This window comes from Chrysochloris asiatica, unplaced genomic scaffold (genome assembly GCF_000296735.1).
Source record: "Chrysochloris asiatica unplaced genomic scaffold, ChrAsi1.0 scaffold00124, whole genome shotgun sequence".
In the NCBI taxonomy this organism is placed as follows: Eukaryota; Metazoa; Chordata; class Mammalia; order Afrosoricida; family Chrysochloridae; genus Chrysochloris; species Chrysochloris asiatica.
The window spans coordinates 5757421-5781062 of record NW_006408642.1 but is presented as its reverse complement, the minus strand read 5'-3'; the positions used below and the strand labels follow the sequence as shown (position 1 = coordinate 5781062).

The window sequence follows — 23642 nt, the reverse complement described above, 5'->3', positions numbered from 1 at the left end:
ATCAATGTAATGAAACAAGTTATATGAATTGTTGAATGTGAAACTGATGATGTGCCCTGTAAACTTTCACTCAATCCACAATAAAAACCTTAAATTAAACAAACAAACAAAAAAGCTATCCTCACTTAATCTTCCAGAGCTCAATCTCTGATTAGAAGTAAAGAACATGAGTTTAGGAAAATAAAGGAAACCCAGGCCCTTTCTCTCAAAAGAATAAAATAGCATCACAATCAGTGGCAAACTATACTATCTTGATTTTCTGGGATTTAAAGAGCAGGTAATTCTAATTCTTTGCAAATCATTTCATAACTGTTTCCCTAAACACTTCTAACCTTCAAGTAATGTTTCTGAATGTGAATACTGAAGTGTGATAGTTCCAGTAACAGAACACCTGACATATAGTTACGATTCTAGCCACTGGAAAACTAGTTATAAACCCAGTCCTCCCAGCAAAAGGGGGCTTCTTGTTCACTGGTGTCTTCGCTGCCCTGCTGTTGTTGTTAAGAATCACTAAGTCAGTTCTGACTTATTGCAACCCTGTATAAGTTTCCCAAGAAATGGCTGATGGATTTCAGCCACCGACCTTGTGGTTAGAAGTTCCGTACTTATTTTACAATATTACACCAGGACCACTCTTCCCTAGTGGACAACAAATTGAGTTGCACTTTGGACCTTTAGCTCCTAGTGGGCTCTTTGTCCTGCCTGAAAACCAACGGCTCATTCAATCCTACAGGAAAAGGCGTAAACCTTCGTCTGGGACAGAAATATGTATGTACTTTGCTCAGTCACACACTGGGTTCATCGGGAGGCTTTACCAGCAAGGCTTATCACACCCGTCTCTCCTGGTAAGCTACTATCTCTCTGGTACAGAAGAAGTTAGGCTGCCTTCTCCCTGTCCCTTTGAGCAGATCTGTCTCCTTCCCACAATACGGCATCACTTAAGTCTCTCTTCATCTTCTATTTTCTTCTGGATTCCAAATTTTCCCAAAGTTCGAGAAAACTAGGAAAGAGCTTCCTTACCTTGCTAAGTATTCTTCAATTGAATAGCTGCAAAAATCAGCCCAATTCTTGCTAGGTGTTTCCTTTGTGAACTAATGAATATGGATTCAGCTTTTCATTTGTTCCTGTTTCCCATTCATGAGATCACTTCCCACTGTATTCTACCTGTCTGGTAGCTGCTCCATAGCAGCATGATGAGAGCTACCTCAAACATCTGGAGGTTGCTTAGCACTGCCTCAGAACAGTTAGCTCTTTCAGACTGACAAGCAGAGTTTGGAAAACCACCTCAACCAATAGGCCAATGAACAGGAGTATCAAAGGTGGGAAGGTTTTGTAAAGAAAATATTCAAGGGCTAGTTTAACAAATACTAACTCAAAGTACATAGGCAAGGAGTGACGACTAGCAGGGTTTTATATGAAAAACAGAAACTTCCTATCTACCTGTATTCCCAGATGCTCACCAAGATTTGGCTCTCCATTCTCCATACCTCCCATTTCTATTTCTGGAAATACTCTTCTCCCAGTACAGCAGCAGAGATTCCTTTCTCCTTCCCTTCAGGAACTCTATCTGCCCATCTTTCTCACAGCCAGACTCCTGGTCACTCTTGAGAGAAACTGTCATACCTAAAAAACAAAGATTATTCACCACTGTGGAGTGTTTGATGTCTGAAAAGGACTGAACTATGTCTGAAGAATTTTCCACATTCAATGCATTCATAAGGCTTCTTACCAGTGTGAATTCTGTAATGTTCACTAAGATGTGCGTACTGGCGGAAGGTTTTCTCACATTCACTACATTTATAGGACTTCTCACCAGTATGTGTTCTGTGAGAGATGAGCTATGAGCAAAGGCTTTCCCACATTCCTTACATTTATAGGGTTTCTCTCCAGTGTGAATTCTCATATGGTGAGTGAGGCAGGTATTCTGATTAAAGCCCTTCCCACATTTATAGGTTTTTTTCTCCAGTGTGACTTCTCTGATGCCGAGTAACACAGATGCTCTGAATGAAGGCCTTACCACATTCACTGCATTTGTAGGGTCTCTCCCCAGTATGAATTCTCTGATGCTTAATGAGTGGAGTGCTCTGAGTAAAGGCTTTGCCACATTCTTTACATTTATAAGGTTTTTCACCAGTATGAATTCGCTGGTGTTTAATAAGGGATGGGCTTTGACAAAAGGCTTTTCCACATTCTTTCCATTTATAGGGCTTCTCTCCAGTATGAGTTCTCTGATGTTGAGAGAAATTTGCCTTTGATTGGAAGGTTTTCCCACATTCATTACATTTATGAGGCTTTTCTCCAGTGTGAATAATCTGATGTTGGGTAAGATTTGAGTGCTGATGGGAAGAAGAGCCACATTCATTGCATAAATAAGGTTTATCACCAGTGTGAATTCTCTGATGATGAATGAGGCGTGTGTTCTGATTAAATGCCTTTTCACATGTTGCATTTATAAGGTTTCTCCCCAGTTATGAATCCTCTGATATTCAGTGAGTTGTGAACGATTGCAGAAGTAATCCCCACATTCACTATATTTAGAAGATTTCTCTCTACTATGAATTTGCTGATGCTGAGTAAGAAATGATCGACATCGAAATATTCTCCCACAATGTTCACATCTATACGGTTTCACTCCAATGTGAATCTGTTGATGTTGAACAAGGAATGAGTCACACCTAAAGGCTTTCCCACATTCTGCACATGTGAAGGGTTTCTCTCCAGGGTGAGTTCTCATGTGCTGGGTAAGGGATGAGCTCTGACTAAAGGACTTTCTACATTCATCACACGTCCAAGATTTTTCCAGGGTGGACAGGGCTGGGCATATACTTCAGTCTGAAATCTCATTGGTGTGTATGCTAGTTGTCTCCCACTGATGTAGGCTCTCTTCGGTGAAACTCTGAGATGTGTCACAAGGCTTGAAGTCAAAAGAAAGCTTTTTTCAAAGTTATATTCTTGACTAATCATCTCAGGAGTTGCTTCTTTGTGAATGAAGGTTATTCCCCCAAAACCTCCTTCTTGGAAAAGGCATGGTCCAGGAAACTGTCTCAAAGGATATTCCTTAATGCCCTCCCATGCATATTTTTCTACAAATGCAGAATCCTGATGTTCATTCTCTTGAAATCTTTCTGCTACTATGCATGAAGAATCAATTTCAGAGACATCTTGCTCTGGAGCAGGTCTGTTCTTCCAACCTGAAAGAAAACATCAGAGTAAATGTCTCCTGTGCATAGCACAGCAGAAGGCTCTGAAGCTGTGAGGAGCTAACTCTGACAGGTCTCAGTAATAACCTGTGAGCAATGGTGAGTAAAATCAAACAGGTCAAGCCATTAAGAGTTGCAAGTAGTAGAAGAGATTTAGATCTGGCTGCATTAGTGAGGAAGCTTCACAGAAAAGGGCAGTTACAGATCCCAGAAAGCAAGGGGCCCACAGACAATGGAGAAGAGGAAACAACAGGCAGCAGTAGGCTAAGCAAGAACAGAGATCATTTGCATTCAGACTAGTTGGAGAATGAAAATGGGCAAATGTTGAAAATGAGTGAAAATGAATAATGCAGAAAAACTGACCTCAAGAGACACTCACATCCACCTGAATTTAACATCCCTAAAAGAGAAGGTACTTTTATCACCTTTTCTTCCCTTAGAGTTCCTCTTCCAAGATAGCCAAAGTCTAAAAGAGAAGGTAATTTTATCTCCTTCACTTTCCTCAGAGTTTCTCTTCTAAGATATCCAAAGTCTTCCTACTGCCAAGGCTATTTTGTCCCACTGGTTATCTATTGCTTCCACTCGCTTTTTCTTTAGATCCTTGCATATTCAACATCCACAAACCTTCTCTTTGCTTTGGCTGGAAAACACGTCAGTTCTGGAAATGGGGGTTTTGCTCAAAGAGAGAAAAAAAAGGGGGAAGATAACTAACCTGGAAAACAAAAAATAATAAAAGTTGTCTTGGGAATCCTGGTGTGGTGTTGCAGGAGAATGCTCTGGACTGCAAGGTCAGTTTGAACTGCAAGGTTGGTGGTTCAAACTCATCAGTCACTTCTTGGAAACCAGGGTCAGGCTGCTATGAGTCAGAAGAGACTGGAAGACAGTTAACAACAGGGATGCTATCTAATAAACCATACCAAAGAGTGTGGCAAGATGACTACCTCAAAATGAATCGGGACTGGCTTTTAGTGTTGTAGGTTAACAAACTCCATTTGTCAGTTGTCCATGATTTGACAAGTTAGTTCAATCTACTATCAAACACTGAAGTCACTGATGAATAAACCTGAATGCCATTTATTATCTTATAATGATAGATAAATATGGAATGAATAGAAGTATTCATGTCGGTCGAGTAGTAGTTTTGCACTACTTGGTCTGCAACTTTTTTTTTTTTGCAAAAACAAAGTATGGCATTCTTTATTTGTTCAGAATAATTTCTGTAAAATTAACTGAAGTTAAAATGGTTTGCTTGCCAATGAAGTTAATACCCAAGTGTTAAATTCATGATTAGCATTTATAGCAAAAATGAACCTTGTTGTTTTTATCTGATATTTCATACTAATATATACATAATACAGTAACATCTATTCATTTTACCAGAACATAACGCTCCTGATCAGACACAGAAATGGAGAAGTAACTGTTATTTGCATTTTTTTCTTGTGAAAGATTTTAGTTCCTAGAATTCATACACATAGAATTATTACACAAACTTGGAGACTTTTTTCTATTCATGTCTGAAGAATTTCTATCTAAAAGAAATTTGATTCTTTCATTTGAAATATGACAAAAATATGTAATCTCCTGAGTTATATATGCAGCTTGAACATTTTTAAAAAATTATTCTTTAAAATACCAAATAATTACATAATACACGTCCTTGCTATTTACATACTTCATTAAGCAATATTCAAGTATATTTGTGTGCTTTGTATGTTTACATTACATTAGAATCTATTTTTAGCTTTCAATACTAAACTATACATCCATAAAGATTTTTCAAATATTAAATGAGGCAAAACAGTCACTATGAAAATATACACTGCTACGACAGCTTTCTCATCTTTACTGCATTTTTGTGTGTGTGCAAGACAAATATCTAATAGGTATACATTTATTTGATGTTTTCTTCTTTCTTTCTCTCCATGTTTTAATGTTTACAATTGATCAGGCCCTCAGGCACCTCACAAATTTTCCTTAAAATGTTAATAGAACAAATTTTCCACAGAGGGTGCTCCTCTGTGGAGTCATTCTGCCTCCTGGCTTTTCAGAGTCTCCCTTTCAGCTCCTTAGCCCAGAGGGAAAGACCCCACTTTAGGACTCCAGACAGCCAGGGCTGCCTGCCTCACAAGGGCAGCTGCCAGTGCCCCCAGGGCTTCTCAAGGGACAAGGTGTTTTAAGCTAACTCTGTTCCTCAAGGGAATCTTTTCAACTAGGAATGTATTTAGATTGGGAGAGATTTTGGGGTGGATTTTATTTTTTAATTATTTTTCACTGAAATTGAAAATTGGTTTGTATTGGTATGTTTCCCTAGTTGTTTCAGGAATAGAACTACCAACGTATGTTTGCCTAAACCAGTTTTGTTCTAAGGTTTTAAATTTGATAGAAATAGAATTGTAGCCTGTATGCTTCTGTGATTTGCTTTTCTTCTTCAAGATTAAGTTTCTCCGACTGAGCCACGGGGATGCATACAGGTCATTCATTATCACTGAAGCAAACTTGTCCATTTTCCTGTCCTTTCACATTTCCCTGTTTCCAAGTTTTGCAAGTTGGGGAGAAGGAAGAGGCCCTGCCGTACTGGTCTGACGTCTGAGGCTGCCATCTGCATCAGGAGCAGAGGTCTAATTAGCTGACTGGAGTCTTGCCTGCCCAGAGCTTAGTTGGCGAAGGGGTTTCTGAACTTTTGTCTGGCAAACTTAGCTTTGTTGCCCAGCTCTTCAATTCTGAGGATCTGGTTGTACTTGGCCAAGCTCTCAGATCAGCATGGTGCACCCGTCTTGATCTGTCCAGTGCAGAGTCCCACAACCAGGTCAGCATTTACTGCATTTCTTATGCACACTCTGTCAACCATGTCATTTCCTGGTCTCTAGGGAAGCTGATAAGTATCTTTGCAATCTCATCACTGCTGCTGTCCCAGCTTGGCTTAATACATGGCAGGTTGTCTGCAACCACCGAATTTACTCTGTCATTAGTCGTAGCAGTAAAATTTAATAGCAATGGTATTCTTCGTTTCCGGTTATTTCAACTGCAGGACCACCTTATTAGCTGCTTCCAAGGAATTTATTAGATTCTGCAGCTCTTCTTTACTCATTTCAACAGAGTATGGTATGACTTCACCATTTTCTTTTACATCTAAATGAAGGTTTAAAAGTGGCATTTGTAATGTTGCAATCTTGTCACTAGAAAGTGCAAGCTTTAACTGCCAATCAAAATCCTGAAGTTGTGCAGAGGAAATGCCAACAGTTTCTCCTGACAGAGTCTGTTTGATTTCATCTGCTCAACTTTTTAAGCATTTCATGATAGCTTCTTGATGACATGAATTCAACTGATTCAACTGCTGATATACCTCTTCATCAGGTACATTTTTACCCACTATAGTTTTGAAAAATGTGGTAGTATCTTCTACAACGTGTACCCATTCTGTTGAATCCCAAAGGCTGTGATATTCCTGGTGTAGAGGATAATCCTGCCCACAAATGCCATCAATTATTTTGTGGAGAAGCTGCGGGCCCAGCTCCTCTGGCAGCTTCTGCAGCCGCCACAAGAGCGGGTACCTCTTCCGGCTCCATACTTGGTGTCTTGGTCTGCAACTTTGCAGGAGGCCCCAGCAAAGCCCAGAGCTGGAGCCATGGTTTGCAACCAGTAAGACAATGATGTTACTGTTTGGCTCCCTCAGAGCAATATTCATCTAATTGAACATGCTATGGAAGCTGTTAAACAAGCTTCCTCCACAGTTAGTCTGAAATGAAAAACCTATGTATGCAGTGTTGGTTGCATTGAAAAGGGCACAGTCAGAGCTTGTAGCTCATCAGAAAAAAATCCTCCATGCTGACAACCATGTAGATATTACAATTGCAGGGATTACTGCTGATACTAGAACATTACGTAATTTCATGCACCAGGAATGTTTGGATTCAAGATTTGTACTTGACAGACCTCTTCCTGTGTCTCGTCTTGTATCTCCAGTTGGAAGCAAGACCTAAATATCAACACAATGTATGGCAGGAAACCATACGGTGTGGGGTTGCTCATTGCTGGTTATGATGACATGGGCCCTCATATTTTCCAGACTTGTCCCTCTGCTAACTATCTTGACTGCAGAGCTTTGTCTATGGGAACTCGCTCTCAATCAGCTGATACGTACTTGGAGAGACATATGTCTGAGATTATGGAGTGCAATTTGAATGAACTGATTAGACACAGTCTGCATGCCTTAAGACAGACACTTCCTGCCGAGCAGGACCTAACTACAAAGACTGTTTCCATTCATGCTGTTGGTAAAGAGCTGGAGATTACATCTATGATGATGATGATATTTCTCCTTTCCTGGAAGGTCTTGAAGAACGACCACAGAGAAAGGCTCAGCCTGGTCAACATTCTCATGAACCTGCAGAAAAGGCCAATGAACCAGCTGAACATTAAGTGATAAACCAGTGTCTATGTTTATTATCAAATATGTAGGAACGCAGGTGCATGGAAGGGAATGACAGTAATCCACACTTTAAGAACCAAAAGATGCAGGCTGGTAGAACGGTATGTTTTAGGAATCAGTTCAGATATGTTTTTTCCCAAGCAACCTAAATGAAACCATACAATGGGGCTCTTTTGGTTAAGGGTCTATTTTATTATTTTCTAGAAAGTATATGGTATCTATATTTTTTTATAAAAAGAACACAGCATCTTTATTGTTTTAAAGGCAACTATAAAATAAAATTTTTTCATCTGCTGGAAAAAAAAGTATTCATACCAATTATTGTGCTTTGTCAGGTATGTGTCATTTAACATCATTTGGGCAAAGTCCAACTGCATAAAGTATAAAGATCGTGGGCCAGGGCACCCAGGTGTTTGAGTGATAGCATGGCAGATCCTCATTTTCAGGTATGAGGCCTACTCAATCCCAGCTGCTGAGTTGCCTGGAGTTTGCAGTAATGGAGGTCCAAGGTCAAAGTGCCAACTCTGGACAGCTAGGCTTCCACAACTCAGTGAGTCTTACAGGGTGCCAATGGAAAATCTGCCAAGAGTCCCATCACTAACTCAGATGCCCTTGACCCCCTTGGCCCACAGCATTCCCTCATTTGGCAGGTGCTCCTGAGCAGCTGGACTTCCCTATAGCTGGCTGCATGCTACACAGTAGTTCCTGAACCAGTGTACCTGGAAGTGTCTGTGATCCATGAACACAGGTGCTGAAACAGAGGGCACATTCAGTTGTAATTTGGATGTTACAACACATAACAGGGGTTGCATTCAGTACATGCAACACTTGTAATGTCTCTCAGAAACTCTTCAAATCAATCAGTATTTCATAAAAACCCCTATAACATAGCATTCCATTTTACAGAACTCACTGGACATTAAGCAACATATACCTGTAACTACTAATATGAAAGTTAAAAATGTAGACATATGGGTTACTATAGAATGTGGAGCTGAGTAGACCTTGGGATACCAAGCCTCTCTGAAGAAGAGATAATAATATATAATAATACATCAGAGATAGAATGAAATATGCAAAAAGAATCAAGCTTTGGAAGAATGAAAGACTTCTAGTAAGGACAAAGTATTATTCACCAGAAATGAGACATGAAGCCCAAAGAAAGCAAAAACCAAATCACATAGAACCCTGCCCTTGAAAGAATACTTAAATGCAGTAGAAAGCCACAGAAGGAACATGAAACAGTTTGAAAAGGGAAATTTAAAGAAAAAATACATCCTCTGCTAGTAGTGCAGAGAATGGATTCTGTGTAAAGGGTGGAGGTGGCGAGGTAAGATGAACACCGGAAGACCCTGTAGGAAGTTGTTTCAGTAGTGCTGTAAGGGAGCTAGCTGAACTAAGAGAGACAGAATCCACACGCCTCGCTGAATGTTGAGAGGAGGTGTAAGAAGTCTAGGAGAATTCACGAGTTTTAGGCTTGAGCAACACAATGACACTACCAACAATGCTCTGGGAGGAAGAAAATACATTTCATTTTGAAAGACCCAAGTTGAGAGCAGAACATATATATGTCTGGAGTGGAGTAAAGAGGTGTAAGGTAAAAACATGTATCTAGAGTTTTTGGCATGAAGACAGAAAATCATGGCAGCAATAAGTAAAATTATCTAAGACGTATAGTAAGGAAAATCTCAAAAATGAATCTACATATTTAAATCAAAGTTTAACTATGGTTTTAAGAGATTCCAAATCCTCAGAGAAAGTGTAATCAAAAGAATATACAATAGAGATGACCACGTATAATAATTAAAATTTATTCATAAGTTATGTTGGGACGCTTCCTTTACTATTTGGAAAAAAAATAGTTCCCTATCTCACTTCTTACACGAAAACATATCCAAACTGAAAAAAAAGAGATGAATATAGAAAAATAAAACATTAACAAGTGATTATTTGATTTCTGGCCTAGGGTAGACCTTTATAAGCATTATGAGGGGGAAAAAGTACATAGAAAAAGTGGATAAATTTGGCCATAGGAAAAATTTTTTTTATATCCAAAATACTCAAATAAAAATAAAACAGAAACAGCTAGGAAAAGTATCTTTTATTTACATAGAAAGAGGTAGAAAAAATTAATAAAGACTTCCTATAAATGAGACAGGAAAAAACATGAGCTGACAGACAAGTGGGAAGATACAACAAATACGCCAAGAATTACAACAGACCAATAAACACCCCATATAAGGATCCAGCTCTATGGTAATCAAGTAAATGGAAAACCTAATGTTAGAGCTCTGGTAGCATAGTGGTTACGAATCGGGCTGTGAACCTAAAGGTCAGCGGTTCGAAACTACCAGCCGCTCCGCGGGAGAAAGATGAGGCTTTCTACTCCCGTAAGGATTTACACCCTCGGAAACCCTGTACAGGGTCGCTATGGGTCGGAACCGACTCGACGGCACTTAACATAACATACATACAATGTTAGGCCAGGGCAACAGTCGCCAGGTGGAGAGACTGCACCAGAGACAAGACAATACATCAGTAATGAGTCTTTATTAGCTGATCAGCGTCTACAAACCGCCCGAAAGGAATGTCTTAGAGGTCTGCAGCCTCAAAGCATGGGCTTGAGATGGTTATAAAGGTTAAAACCATGGGAAAGAGGGGGCGCAAGCAGGATACAGAAGCCAAAAATAGCAAGTTAATGTTTGGGCAAGGGAATAATAACAAGTCCGTGGTTTTTGCACCTGGTGTTGATTCTGGCTGAGCAAACATTGCTGGTCCTGGGAACTGAGCTGTGCGGTTTCCTCTGACATCCTGGCTAGCTTGCATTCTCTATTTTCAGGGTCGGAGTGACCTTTTATATATCAAGTCTAAGGTTATCAGTAATTTTTCATAAGCTTCCATCACTAACAATGGTAAATTTTAATGTTGAATTGGAAATTTTCGTTTTCATGCTCAAATTCAAGAATGGTGTCATCAACGAAGTGTGTTCCCTGCCCTAAATGTGTCAACTTGGGTGGATCATGATTTTGAGTGGTTTGGCAGTTATCTAATGATGTAATCATGAGCTGATCCAAAGTCATCAGACAATTAATTGTATGGGGATTAGGGTGGGTGGTATGTAATACCATCAACTTGCAGTACAGCCTTGCCCCAAGGGAAGTTTTCTTATGGTGTGGACTACACCATATTTTCTCTTACAAGAGATGAAATGAGAGACCTCAATGTCCCCAAGAAAGAGGAGTCAGGAGTTTTCTATGGACCTGTGCAAAGAACCTCCTACACCCAAGGGAAGACCGATGCTAAGACACATAGAGATCTCTAAGGAACATTGGGCCCACAGATGTTGAAAGGAGAAAAAGACCTTCCCTAAGAGCTGACAGAAAAAGAAAGCCTTTCCCTAAAGCTGGTACTCTGAATTTGAACTTCTGGCAGACTAAAACTGTGAGAAAATACATTTGTTTGTTAAAGCCATTCTAGTAAAGTCTTTCTGTTGTAGCAATACTAAGTCAGACAACAGATAAAGGTGCAGAGAAGAGCTTTTCATATGCCACCAGTAGCATTTTTCTAGAGGTAATTTAGCAAAATACACTAATTGTACTTTGGATGTTATGACACATAATAGAGCTCATTCAGTACATGCAACACTTGTAATGTCTCTCAGAAACTCTTCAAAGCAGTCATTTGTCATAAAAATCCCTATATCTTTTGACTTAATAATGCTACTACTAGAACTTTCTCAGAAAGAGAAGTAACTTTCCCCAAATGAAAAACCCTACATTATTTTATCTGTAAAAACATCCCCTGTAGTATTGTTGAAAATCATTACTTTATTGCTGAACAGAGAGGTTTAGAAACTTACGGTACTTCCACTTGGTGGAAAATTATACAGCCATGGTTGTTGTTAGGCATCACTGAGTTGGTTCTGACTCATAACGACGTTATGCCCAACAGAATGAAACACTTCCTATTCCTATGCCATTGCTGCTATCACTGTGCCAATCCATCTCATTGGGGTTGTTCCTCTTTTCCTATGACCCTCCACTTTACCAAGCATGGTATCTTTTTCCAGGGACTGGTCCCTCTTGATTATATGTCAAAATAATTAGAGAAAATTCTCACCATCCTAGCTTCTAAGGAGCACTCTGACTATACTTCTTCCCACACAGATTTGTTTGCTCTTCTGGCAGTTCATGGTACTTTTAATATTCTTCTCTAACACTATCACTCATACGCATCAATTCTTCTACAATCTTCCTTATTCTTTGTCCAATTTTCACATGCATATAAGGCTATTGGAAAAATCATGGCTTGGGTCAGGCGCACCTTAGTCCTCAAACTGACATCTTTGTTCTTCAACACTTTCAAAAGGTCTTCTGCAGATTTGCCTAGTGCAGTGCATCACTTGATTTGTTGACTGCTGCTTCCATGGGTGCTGATGGTTGATGTGAGCAAAATGAAGTCTTTGACTACTTCAATCTTTTCTTCAATTACCATGATATTATTTACTGGTCCAGTAGAAAGGATTTTTGTTTCCTTGACATTAAGGTGCAACCCATATTTAAGGCTGTGGTCTTTGATCTTCATCAGTAAGTATTTTAAGTCCTTTTTCTTTTCACCAAGCAAGGTTATATCACCTACATATTACAGGTTGTTAATGAGTGTTTCTTCAAATCCTGATGCCACATTATTCTTCATATAACCCAGCTTCTTGAATTATTTATTCAGCATAGACTGAATAAATATGGGGTAAAATGCAACCCTGGTGTACATCTTTCTTGATTTACAAAATGAAAATGTGTGACCATTTGGGGAAATACTTATGTTTTAATATAAGTGAGGAAAAAAAGTCAAAACAAAATACTGAAATGTTCAAGTACAACATGGCATCGTATATGTATGTTAAAATGTACTTATGAACAAGATCAAGAAAAAAATAATCACCACTGACTGTGACATGGTGAATTCTACTCTACTTCCAAAATTTCTTATATTATCTAATTACGTTTTATGAATTTTAGACTAATTTTAATCTAGGAGAATATACATCAAATTCTAAGGAGCAAATACTGGTCTCTCCCCTACCGGAGCAAAGAAGAGTGAAGAATATGAAAAACACATGGAAATGATTAGTCCAAAGGACAACTGGACCATGCAAACCTCAACCTCTGCTACTCTGAGACCAGAACTGGATGGCGTCTGGCTACCACTACCAACCACTCTGAAAACCATCATACTAGAAAATCTGGACAGAGTGGGAAAAAAATTTATAACAAAACTCATAGTAGTAAAAAAGACCAGCTTACTAGTTGGATAGAGACTGGTGGAACCCCTTATACTATGACTCCTAGTCACCCTAGAACTAAACTCACCCCTGTGGCTCAATTTGCAGCTAAACAATAGACAGCTCTAGTAGGAGACCAATAACAGTAGGGAGCAGTCCTGGTGTGACGCTGTGGGTTAATGCACTGGACTGCAAAGTTGGCTTGAACCACAAGGTTGGCGGTTCAAGCTCACCAGCGGCTCCTCGGAAACCCTATCCAGGGTCGTTATGGGTCAGAACCAACTCAGCAGCACTTAACAACAACAGTAGAGAGGTATATACTCCCTAGAATAATTAGTCATTCAAAATAAAAAAAGGTAGTATTTATTTATCCAAGAACAAAGTTCAGAAGAAAGGGAGGGCAGTAAAAGAGAATGGAAACAGGAAATAGGGTAGAAGTGGGATGAATACTGTTATACTCTGACGACTGCCATCAATAACATGAAACAAAAGTGTACGAGTTGTAGAGTGGAAATTTTTCTCTGTAAATCTTCACTCAATTCACAATCACAAAAAAAGAATATATATAACCAATCATCTCTAAGGGATAAAGTCATGGCATATTTTTGCTTTAAGGTCTTGCTGTAATGTTTGAAAGTTTCTCCATAAGAATGAATAAACTCTGTAATTGGAGGAAGTGAAAAAAATACAGTGAGAAATGGGCACAGAGATTTATGTACCAAGATCCCACTGTTACTACCATTGAAGAAAACCAATGACTAGATGATCAGAACACAAGTAAAAGAAAGAAGAGGAAAAAAAGAGTAATCTGAGACAATTTAATGAACTTGACCTACACCAATGGGTACAGCAGCTCAAAAGAGGAAACAAATCTTATCAGCGAGGATCATTCCCACCCCCCCTCCATACACAGAGTAGACAGGGATGGGCAACTTGGACACTGGCTACCCAAAATGGGGGAGCGGGGGCTACAAAGGCAAAAAGTAACTGGCTTATAAGCTTTCAAGAGGGAGCCTAGATCCAGAGGGCTTGGAGGAAGGTAGAATCTCTACTGTCGTATCCAATCTGTCTGGGCGGGGCTAATGAAAGGAGATGCAGATAGGTCTCTTGTGATACAGTAGTGAGTAATTATTATCAGGACTGACTATGAGGGTTGGAAATGTAAAGGTAGACGTTTTGGAGCACAAGGAGGGGAGTGACTGACTTTGCAGTCTAGGAACAGAGGTCCCTGGGAACTTCAAGGGAGAAGAGAGGAGAGTGGGACCCTACCCAGAGATGATGATGTGGAGAGATGGAGCGGCTGGGACTTTAGACCCAGAGAGGGAGACAGCTGTGTCCTGACAATCAGGGGCAGGCTTGCCGGGGATACCCTTTGGTTGGTTGATGATGCATGGAGGGGATTGTAACTATGGCAATGAAATGATATACGATAGGATGAATGTAAAGCTAATGTTCTCCCATGTAAACTATCACATAATTCACAATAAAACATTAAAAAAAAGAGTCAATGATCCTACTAGGACCATCAAGGGAGAAGAGCACACATGGAATGCAAGACCTGATCCAGAGAAGCAGCGATACCAGAGATGGGGACTTAGAGACAGGGAGCAGCTGAGGACTCTAGATTCACGGGAAAAGAGGGACTAAGAGCTGGTGGCCAGGAGGCAGACTTGCAGAATGTGCCCTTTGGTGTTGTAAATTATTATATATGCCTGAGTGTTTAAAAAATATATACAGCTAAAGTGAATAGAGAGAAATACTATTAACTGATGATACATGGAGAGTATTATAATCATTTAATAAAACAAGGTATATGATTTGTTGAATGTAAAACTGATGATCTGCCCTGTAAACTTTCACTCAATCCACAATAAAAACCTTAAAAAAAAAAAAAAAAAAAAAAGCATCTATGATCATGACGGAAGAAGTCCATCATGCATTGAAGGCATGGGCAAAGAACAAGCCATCAGGAATTGATGGAATAGAAACTGAAATCTTTCAACAAAGTGAGGCGGCACTGAAGGTACTCATTCATCTATGTCAAGAAAGTTGGAAAACTATACCTGACCAACTGATTGGAAGAGCTCCATATCTGTGCCCATTCCAAAGAGAGGTGAACCAACAGAATGCAGAAATCTTCAGACAATATTATTGACATCCCATGTGAGTAAAGTTTTACTAAAGGTAATACAGCAACAGCTGCAACCATACAATGACAGAGAACTTCCAGAGGTTCAAGCTGGATTCAAAAGAGGACGTGGAATGAAGGATATCACTGCTGACATCAGATGGATCTTGGTTGAAAGCTGAGAATACCATAAAGATGCTTGCCTGTGCTTTATTGACTATGCCAACTGTGTAGATCATGACAAGCTATGGACAACATTGCAAAGTATGAGTATTCAAGAACAAATTATGCTCACGAGGAACCTGTATATAGACTAAGAGGCAGTTGTTAAAACAGAAAAAGGGAACATTGAATGATTTAAAATTAGGAATGGTGTGCCGAAGGGTTGTATTCTTTCACCATAGGTATTCAATCTGTATGCTGAGCAAATAATCTGAGAATCTGAGTCATATGAAGAAAAACATGGCATCAGGATCGGAGGAAGACTCACTAACAACCTGCGATATGCAGATAATACAACCTTGCTTGCTCAAAGTGAAGAGGACTTAAAATACTGATGAAGATCAAAGACCAGTCTTCAGTATAGACTGCATCTCAATGTAAAGAAAACAAAAATACTCACCACTGTACAAATAAATAACATTCTTATCAATGGTGAAAAGACTGAAGTTGTTAAAGACTTCATTTTGCTCAGATCAACCATCAACACTCATGGAAGCAGAAGTCAAAGAAATTGAACAACGTATCACATTAGACAAATGTGCTGTACAAGACCTTATAAATGCTGAAGAGCAAAGATGTAGTTTGAAAACTACGGTGCGCCTGAACCAAGCCATGGTATTTTCAACAACCTCATATGCATGCGAAAGTTGGACAGTGAATAAGGAAGACCATAGAAGAATTCATGCATTTGAGTTATGGTGTTGGAGAAGAATATTGAAAAGTACTATGGACTGCCAAAAGAACCAACAGATCTGTGTTGGAAGAAGTGCAGACAGAGCACTCCTCAAAGAAGTGCAGACAGAGTGCTCCTTGAAGGCCAGGATGGCCAAACTTCTCTCATACTTCAGACATATTGTCAGAAGGGACCAGTCATTGCAGAGGGATATTATGTTTGGTAAGGTGGAGGGTTGGAGAAAAAGAAGAAGACCCCCAGCAAGATGGACTGGTACAGGGGCAGTATCAATCGGCTCAAACGTAAAAACGACTTTGAGGTTGGCCCAGGACTCAGGGTGGTTTTATTCTGTTGTACTTAGGGTTGCTATTAGTTGGTACTGATGGCACCTAACAACAACATATGTGGTCAAACACTTAATTACTCACCCCTAATGTGATAGCTGGAGTCCTGGAGTGGCACTTGGGGTTAATGCGCTGGACTGCAAGGCCAGTTTGGACCACAAGGTCAGCGGTTGAAGCTTACCAGCTGCTCCTTGGAAACCCTATACAGAGTTGCTAAGAGTCGGAATCTACTTGACAATAACAACAATGCGACAGTTGGAGTCCTGATGTGGCAATGCAGGATAATGGACTAGACTACAAGGTCGGTTTGAACCCCAAGGTCAGCAGTTCAAACCAACCAGCTGCTCCTTGGAAACCTCATACAGGGTTGCTACGGATCAGAAGCAGCTTGATGGCAGTTAACAACAACAACAACAATGTGACGGGCTGGAGTCCTGGTGTGGTGCTGTAGGATAAACACTAGACCGCAAGATCGGCAGTTGTAGAACTCACCAGTCACTCCTAGGAAACCCCACATGGGGTCGCTTTGAGTTGATTCAACTTAAAAGCACTGAACAAGATGATGACTGGAACTGCGGTTGTCTTGGCAGGGTCAGACCAAATGATTTCTGAAGCCTTAAACGCCGTGAGCTGGACGTTCCCCACCCCTGCTATATATATAGGCTTTCCATATAAGGAGCTGTAAAAGGAGCAACTGGCGAGTTTTAACAGCCGACCTTGTGGTCGGCAGTCCAATGCTGATCTTGTTGAGTTTGTTGGAATGTGTACACATGCTACTTACCACCTGTTGTTCTTGTTAGCGCCTTCGAGTCAATTCTGACTCATAGCAACCCACGAGTAGCTGGTGCATTTGAATCGCCGACCTTTCATGCATGCTATCAATTGAGTCTTGTGACGTAAGGAATAGACTATCAGACAATCCAATCTAGAAACAGACTGTATACTCAGTAATAGCAAACTAGGTCTTTCGACTCCGCCTAGTGAGCTTTACACCATTTGCCGTCTCCTGGGACGACGGCTGCCAAACTGGGATTACGAATGGGAGAGAAAGAGGCTGATATCCGTATCGAGGGTTTTGTTTTCGGACACGGATCCTATCTCTTGTTTATTCATTCATCATTAATCATTTATTCATTTCTCCACTCCACATTCTTACTAGAATGTGCCGACACTGTGCTGGGTCCTGGGGACTGCAGTGCTCAGGTTGCAGGCTGGGAATGCCAGGATCCCGAGATGCAGACGCAGGCTCCGGCTTGGAGCCCTTTCTTAACCTTCCTCCGAGACCAGCACACTCACCGAGAGATCCAGAGGTGCTCCGCAAAGCCAGAACCCGCAACTGCGGTCCCCAAGGCGCACAACAATCCAGGGCGTAAGGTTAACAGCCCGTGGACGGAAGACCAGTGGCTCGACCGGTAGTGCGTCACAAAAGGTTGCGCGCTCGATACCCAAAGCTTCCTTCCGTTGCTTCTCTAGGAAGTCGGAGGATCGTCTCGATGCTGACCTCAAGGAACGGGAACCAGGCCATGTTTCCCTTCTGAGCCCTGAGGTCACATCAAATACCCAGAAAATAGTGATTACCTTATTCTCTAGGGAAATTGGAGATGGGAACATTCGATATGGAATGAGTGCTGAGTTGGAGTCAGATCTACTCAGCAGAGGCAGTGAGGTCTTTGCAAACCCTCTGTTCTAGGAAAGTTCTGAAGATTCAGGGATTTCTGAATCTTGCCTCTTACCTCTTACCTCTGTATAAAATGGTTTCTAGTCGACTAAGACACAGTTGCAAAGCACATTTTGACAATAATTCTCAGACTATTTTATGCCTGATCTTTGAGCTCGGGAAGATACTTTACATTTGGACTATCTTCAGACTCTGATCCTCATCAATTCTGAACAAAGTGAGGTGGGTGAGAGACTGTCTTCGAAGAGTGTATGGTTGACTTCAGTAGTGATGGTAGAAAGAATGAGAAGTATGAGAGTTTGCTTCAAAAGAGGAACAAGAGAAAAAGTTTAAAGTGCAAATAGGAGAGATTAAAGGAGAGTGCATACAGGCAACAAAGAAGCCAAGCAGGACTCAGAGCAAGAAGAGAGAGGGTTTTCAGACACACTGCACTCCAAAAAGGAGCTTCCTTGACAAGGCAAGAGGACTCAAAAATCTACCTAGGAGAGAAACACTTTATCAGAATGCAAACTTCACACAATGCACCAGAGAATCCACCCCTGGCAGAGACCTTTCCTGAGTAATGAGTGTAGAAAGCGCGTTCTTCAGAGGTCTCACCTAGTCAGACACCAGAGGATTCACACTGGTGAGAAAGAAACAAATGTGAGTACCATTAATGTGGGAGGAACTTCAGCCAGGGCTCAAACCTAAATGTTCATCATCAGGGCACCCACACTGGGAGAAAACTTTTCAATGTGGTGAGTGAGTGTGGCAACACCTTCAGTCAGATCTCTGGCACCACTGTCCAATCAGAGGTCATTTACACAGAGGCGCCGCCCTTGGAGTGTAATTGATGCCAGATAAAACCAGAGCTCACTACCTGTCGCAGATGTGAGACTGAGAAGACTCTGAATCTGAGATAGTTTCGTTTTGTTTGTTTTTTAGGAGAAAAGGGACAGCTTTATTTCCAAATTTAAAAGTGCAAGAAGAAAGGGGAATCTCTGCCATAGACTATCTCTCTAAGGAGGGGGCTTTGGGGAATTTATGTTGTTAAGTACCAAGTCAGTTCCGACTCCTAGGAGCAGCTGGTGGGTTTGAACTGTCCACTAGAACCTCAGAAATGCTTTGGGGAATAAGCACGGACAAATAGTTACTTTTCAAAAATATGGGAACCTGACACATAGCAAAATTGTGGATACAAATCACAATGCTGAGACAGATATTAGGATTTCTTGTATATTGTTTCCAACCTCAGTGGGCCCTTTGATTCTTTATGATCTAGTGGGTTGTCGTTTCAATAGCTGGGACTGGTGCCGGGGCACTTTCAACTCACTCTTCACTGGTAATCAAGGAGACTGGCCTTGCACAATAGACATTGTATAAATGTTTAACTATATTCTTAGCTTTTAATTAAGTTCTTGATTCAGAGGTGCACAGGGGAGGGATTTCAAGCTGGGAAAAGCTTTTTTTTTTTTTTTTCCTGTCTATGGCTACAATCTAAATCATAATGAATGTGACAAAACCTTCCGTTGAAGCCCGTACCTTGTTGTGCATCAAGAATTCATACTAGGTGGAGAGAAATCCTATCAGTGTAATGTGTGGAAGACCCTTTGGGCAGAGCTCTCATTTTACTCTCCATCAGGCAACTCATGCCCCAAAGAAACCTCACCTAGCTCCCTGGGTTAGTGTCTAGTGTCAATGAACCACAGTTTGATGCTCATCTTATTCCGTGTTCATGTGTGTGATAGTTAAAGTTGTGTGTGAACTTGGCTGGGCCACAATTTTCAAGGGTTTGGCAGTTGTGATGTAGTCATCTCCCAAGGTTAGATCTGATAGAATATAATCATTTCCTTATTGAGCAGCCAAACAATTGAAAAGGAGTTTCCTTGGGATGTAGCCTGCTTCCAATATACGTGGACACTTGGACAGAACTTGTTTGCTTTTTGCTGGGTCTGGATCCTGCCTCTGGCTTTTCATCTGACCTCTGGCTCTTTGGACTTGAGCCAGTGGCCTGCCATACTGACTGCCAATCCTGGGAGTCATCAGCAGCCTATCATATTATCTGCTGAACTTTGATAATTTACCTCTGCATTCAGAGCCTGCTGTTGGACCTGCTGATCTTAGATTGTCAGCTGCTCAAGTCAGGAGAGGCCTCCTGCCTGATCCATGGACGTGGGTCAAAGTACCCACTGACCCATGGTCTTGGAACTTGTCACTTCTGCAATTGTGTGAGTCATTTCCATGATAAATCTTTGTGTATATGCATGTGTAAAGTTGCACTGATTTTATTTCTCTAGAGACCTCTAAGTGTGTTTGCTTTACCCAGACTGACATCTCATAAATACTAGGAAGTGGATGAGAGTGTATAGACTATTGTCCACTGCTGGAAATCCAGACCTACATACTCACTTCTGATTATGTTGTTGTTGTTGTTAGGTGCCGTCAAATCGGTTCCTAGTTATAGCTACCCTCTATACCCAGTCCTGTGCGATCCTCCCCATTGTTATGATTAAGTCCCTGTGGCTGCCACTATGTCAGTCCATCTCATTGGAGGTCTTCCTCTTTTTCACTGGCCCTCCATTTTTTTGAAGCATGACGTACTTCTTCAGGAACTGGTCCCTCCTAATAATATGTCCAAAATACAAGAGACAAAGTCAGAGTAGACTCAATGCCTGTAGATTTGTTTTCTTAGTAGCCTTGCTTGAACAGGTTAATTAATCTCTCTGTGCCTCACTTTCCTCAACTATAAAAAGGGAGAAATAATAGTGTATACCTTACACCATCTTAGTAAAGTTTGGTTGTTGTTGTTCCGTACCGTGGAGTCAGTTCAACTCATAGTGACATGTACAGGGTTTCCGAGTTTGTAAATCTTTACAAGGAAACAGAATGCCTCATCTTTCACCCATGGAACAGCTGGTAGTTTCAAACTGCTGATCTTGAGGTTGGCAGCCTGACTTATAACCACTATGCTACCAGTAAGGTTTGATAGTGGTGGATATATGCCATGGAGTCGGTTCAGACTCATAGCAACCCTGTACAGGGTTTCCAAGGTATGGAGCTCTGATAGCATAGTGGTTACAAATGGGGCTGCGAGCTGCAAGTTCAGCAGTTCGAAACTACCAGCTGTTCCACGGGAAAAAGATGAGGCTTTCTGCTCCTGTAAAGATGTACAGCCTCGGAAACCCGGTGCAGGGTCACTATGAGTTGCAACTGACTCCACAGCACATAACAACAACAACAACAACAAATCTTTACAAGTGCAGAAAGCCTCATCTTTCTCCCACAGAATAGGTGGTAGTTTCAAACCGCTGACCCTGAGGGTAGCAGCCTGATCCACCATGCCACTTACATGAGTTAAAGTAAAACTCTTTAGAACAGTGTCTGGCATATCGTGTGTATTAATGTTTTCTGTTAGTATTCTCTTAGCCCCTGGATATTCCCTAAGTATGTTTGTTTTTTTGAAGAAAATAACTTTATTCAAACAATTACATCACAACAGCTAGTTTAAGGAGGCCTCATAAACTTCTGCCCAGCCCCAAACTTAACTTCACCTCGACAGTGATTTTGAAACAAGGGGGCTGTTGAGAGAGGAGAGGGTTAACTGCGCACGTTACACTATGAATGGTAGTTGTAAGCTAAATTAACTTGGTCAGGAAAGATGATTTTTCGTTTCTTCAACTTGAACTTCTTCGTTATGGTAATCCATTTGCAAATCGGCATTGCTTTAGCACCTCACTGAATCCCTCACAGAACTTGAGGTCACCCTGGTTCTTGGCACGCTCCAAAAATTGTTTCATCTCATAGTGGCAAGAATCAAACTGCTGCTTCTGCTGCTGCTAGTGGCATGCTGGCTGGGCGCCCTGGTGGTGGTGGTGCTGGTTGATATATATATATCAACAGGCAGCAAACAGAAAAAAAAGAATATAGTAACTAAAAAGAAAAGAGGGACAGTAAAATAGAGCTATAGAAGAGAAAAATAAGAAAGAAAATTTAAAAGCACTTAGAAAAAACATTGAAAGGGAAGTCGAAAAGAGAAAGAGAGTAATGGATTTTAAAGCAAGATCAACAAAGGAAAGAAAGATGAAGGGAACGAAGAAACAGTAGAAAAGTAGGAAAAGCAAAAACAGATAGGATAATATTCAAGAGAATAGAAAGAGAAGGAGGAGGAGAAAAGTAAGCAAAAACTGTGAAACAAAAGGACACAACCAAACTTAAAAACATAACAAAAAGCAGTGCACTGTTGGACCTGGAGTGGAGAAAATTCTGGGGGAACTCCTGTAAGCCAAGGAGCTCCAAGGTGAGTGTGGGAGGGATGTGACAGCGTAGTTCTTTGCCCTAGATGGAATTCCTATTGGCCATGGTGTTATCTATATTCAGGGTACTGAATCTGGAAGTAGTTCATGGAGGCCCTTTATGGAGCTGGTTTCAGTGTCTTTTAGGACCACCAGGCATTTGGGGGCAGGGTGACTGGTTAAATGCTGTCTTGGTGGCTCTGTGGGTCCTAGAGGTCTAGAGCCAAGGCTGCCTGAATCCAGGCACCAAAGCAGTGTAAAAGTGACACAGATGGCCTCCACCTCAAACTGGCTTGGCTCACAACCACAGGCTCTGAACTGCCGGAGAGCGGGGTCTGAGCTGGGGTGGATGAGGGTCAGAGCTGACCACATTTCTGGTCACCAGGGGAGCCTGGGGAAAATGAAGGCATTGTACCTTTTCTGCCAACTGTGTGAATCTGCTTTGATAGTCTACCTTCTGTTACCAAAGCTGCTCACAAAAGTTCAAGATGGTCACATTGTGTCTGGTTGGCAGTTCAACAATCAATTGTCTTCCTCTCTTGTGTTCCTGCTCAGCTTCTTCTCCTAGAAAGCACTCAGTCCTCTTCTCTAACCTTTTCTCTTAAGTTCAGGGTTGCAAGATTTTCATGTTTCTGTTTCATTTGTTCTCTTGTATCTTTGTTATAGAGGGTCCTTGTAGTTTGCCTGCCTGGTCTGCCATCTTACTGGAAGTTCTCTCTAATGAGTTGTTAATGGTTGATTTTGGGGGGGAAGTAGATTACCTGACCTTTCTTCCAAGGAACCTCTGGATGGACTTAAATCTAAGACCTGTTGGTTGGCAGCCTAGCATGTTATCAAAGAGCATTAACTATTTGTACCACCAGGGACTCTTGCTAAGTGTCAGCTAGTATATTTCTCCACTCAACTTTGTAGCAATTGAGAAGTAAGAGGTGGGAAGACCAAAACATTACCTTTACTACTGAAAAGCTGATACTGAAAAATGTAGTTGTTGAGAACAGGCAAGTAGGTGTACCAACACTGAATCCCAGATGTAGACTGCAATCACCACGGAGTGATAGGCAGCACCAGGCAGTCATGGGTTTACTTCTGTTAAAATAACAGCAGTGAGAAACAGGGCAGGAGCCATGGTCTTTTTAGACAGGTTGGAGGCTAAGGGAGAAGAGGAAGGAGAGGACAGGCTCTTGCACAGATGGTTTCTTTTTCTAAACTCATCAGTCAAAACAAAGTTCTTTCTTGTCCCTGGCAAAAGTGAATGAGAGTTCAGAGAGAAAATACAAATGTTACAACAGACAGCTACCTAAAATATCAAGAGTGGGTTAGCAGAGTACTTAAAACCATCGTTTTTCCAGGCTTTCACCATGGTGTCAGGTAGACAAAGAAAAACAGGAAAGGGCAGTAAAGAAAAGCACACAT

At 41.0% G+C, this 23642-nt stretch overlaps 1 protein-coding gene and 2 pseudogenes across 1 annotated transcript; 1 reads left to right on the top strand and 2 right to left on the bottom strand.

The window, feature by feature from the left end:
* Nucleotides 1-1637: 1637 nt before the first annotated feature.
* On the bottom strand, nt 1638-3598 carry ZNF502 (zinc finger protein 502). The gene is given in 7 exon segments (XM_006868834.1): nt 1638-1831; nt 1834-1957; nt 1959-2442; nt 2444-2469; nt 2471-2892; nt 2895-3191; nt 3580-3598. Coding segments are annotated over 7 exon segments (1566 nt in total).
* Nucleotides 3599-6216: 2618 nt separating this feature from the next.
* On the bottom strand, nt 6217-6769 carry LOC102813952 (annotated as a pseudogene).
* A 59-nt stretch (nt 6770-6828) lies between these two features.
* On the top strand, nt 6829-7622 carry LOC102814345 (annotated as a pseudogene).
* Nucleotides 7623-23642: the final 16020 nt, after the last annotated feature.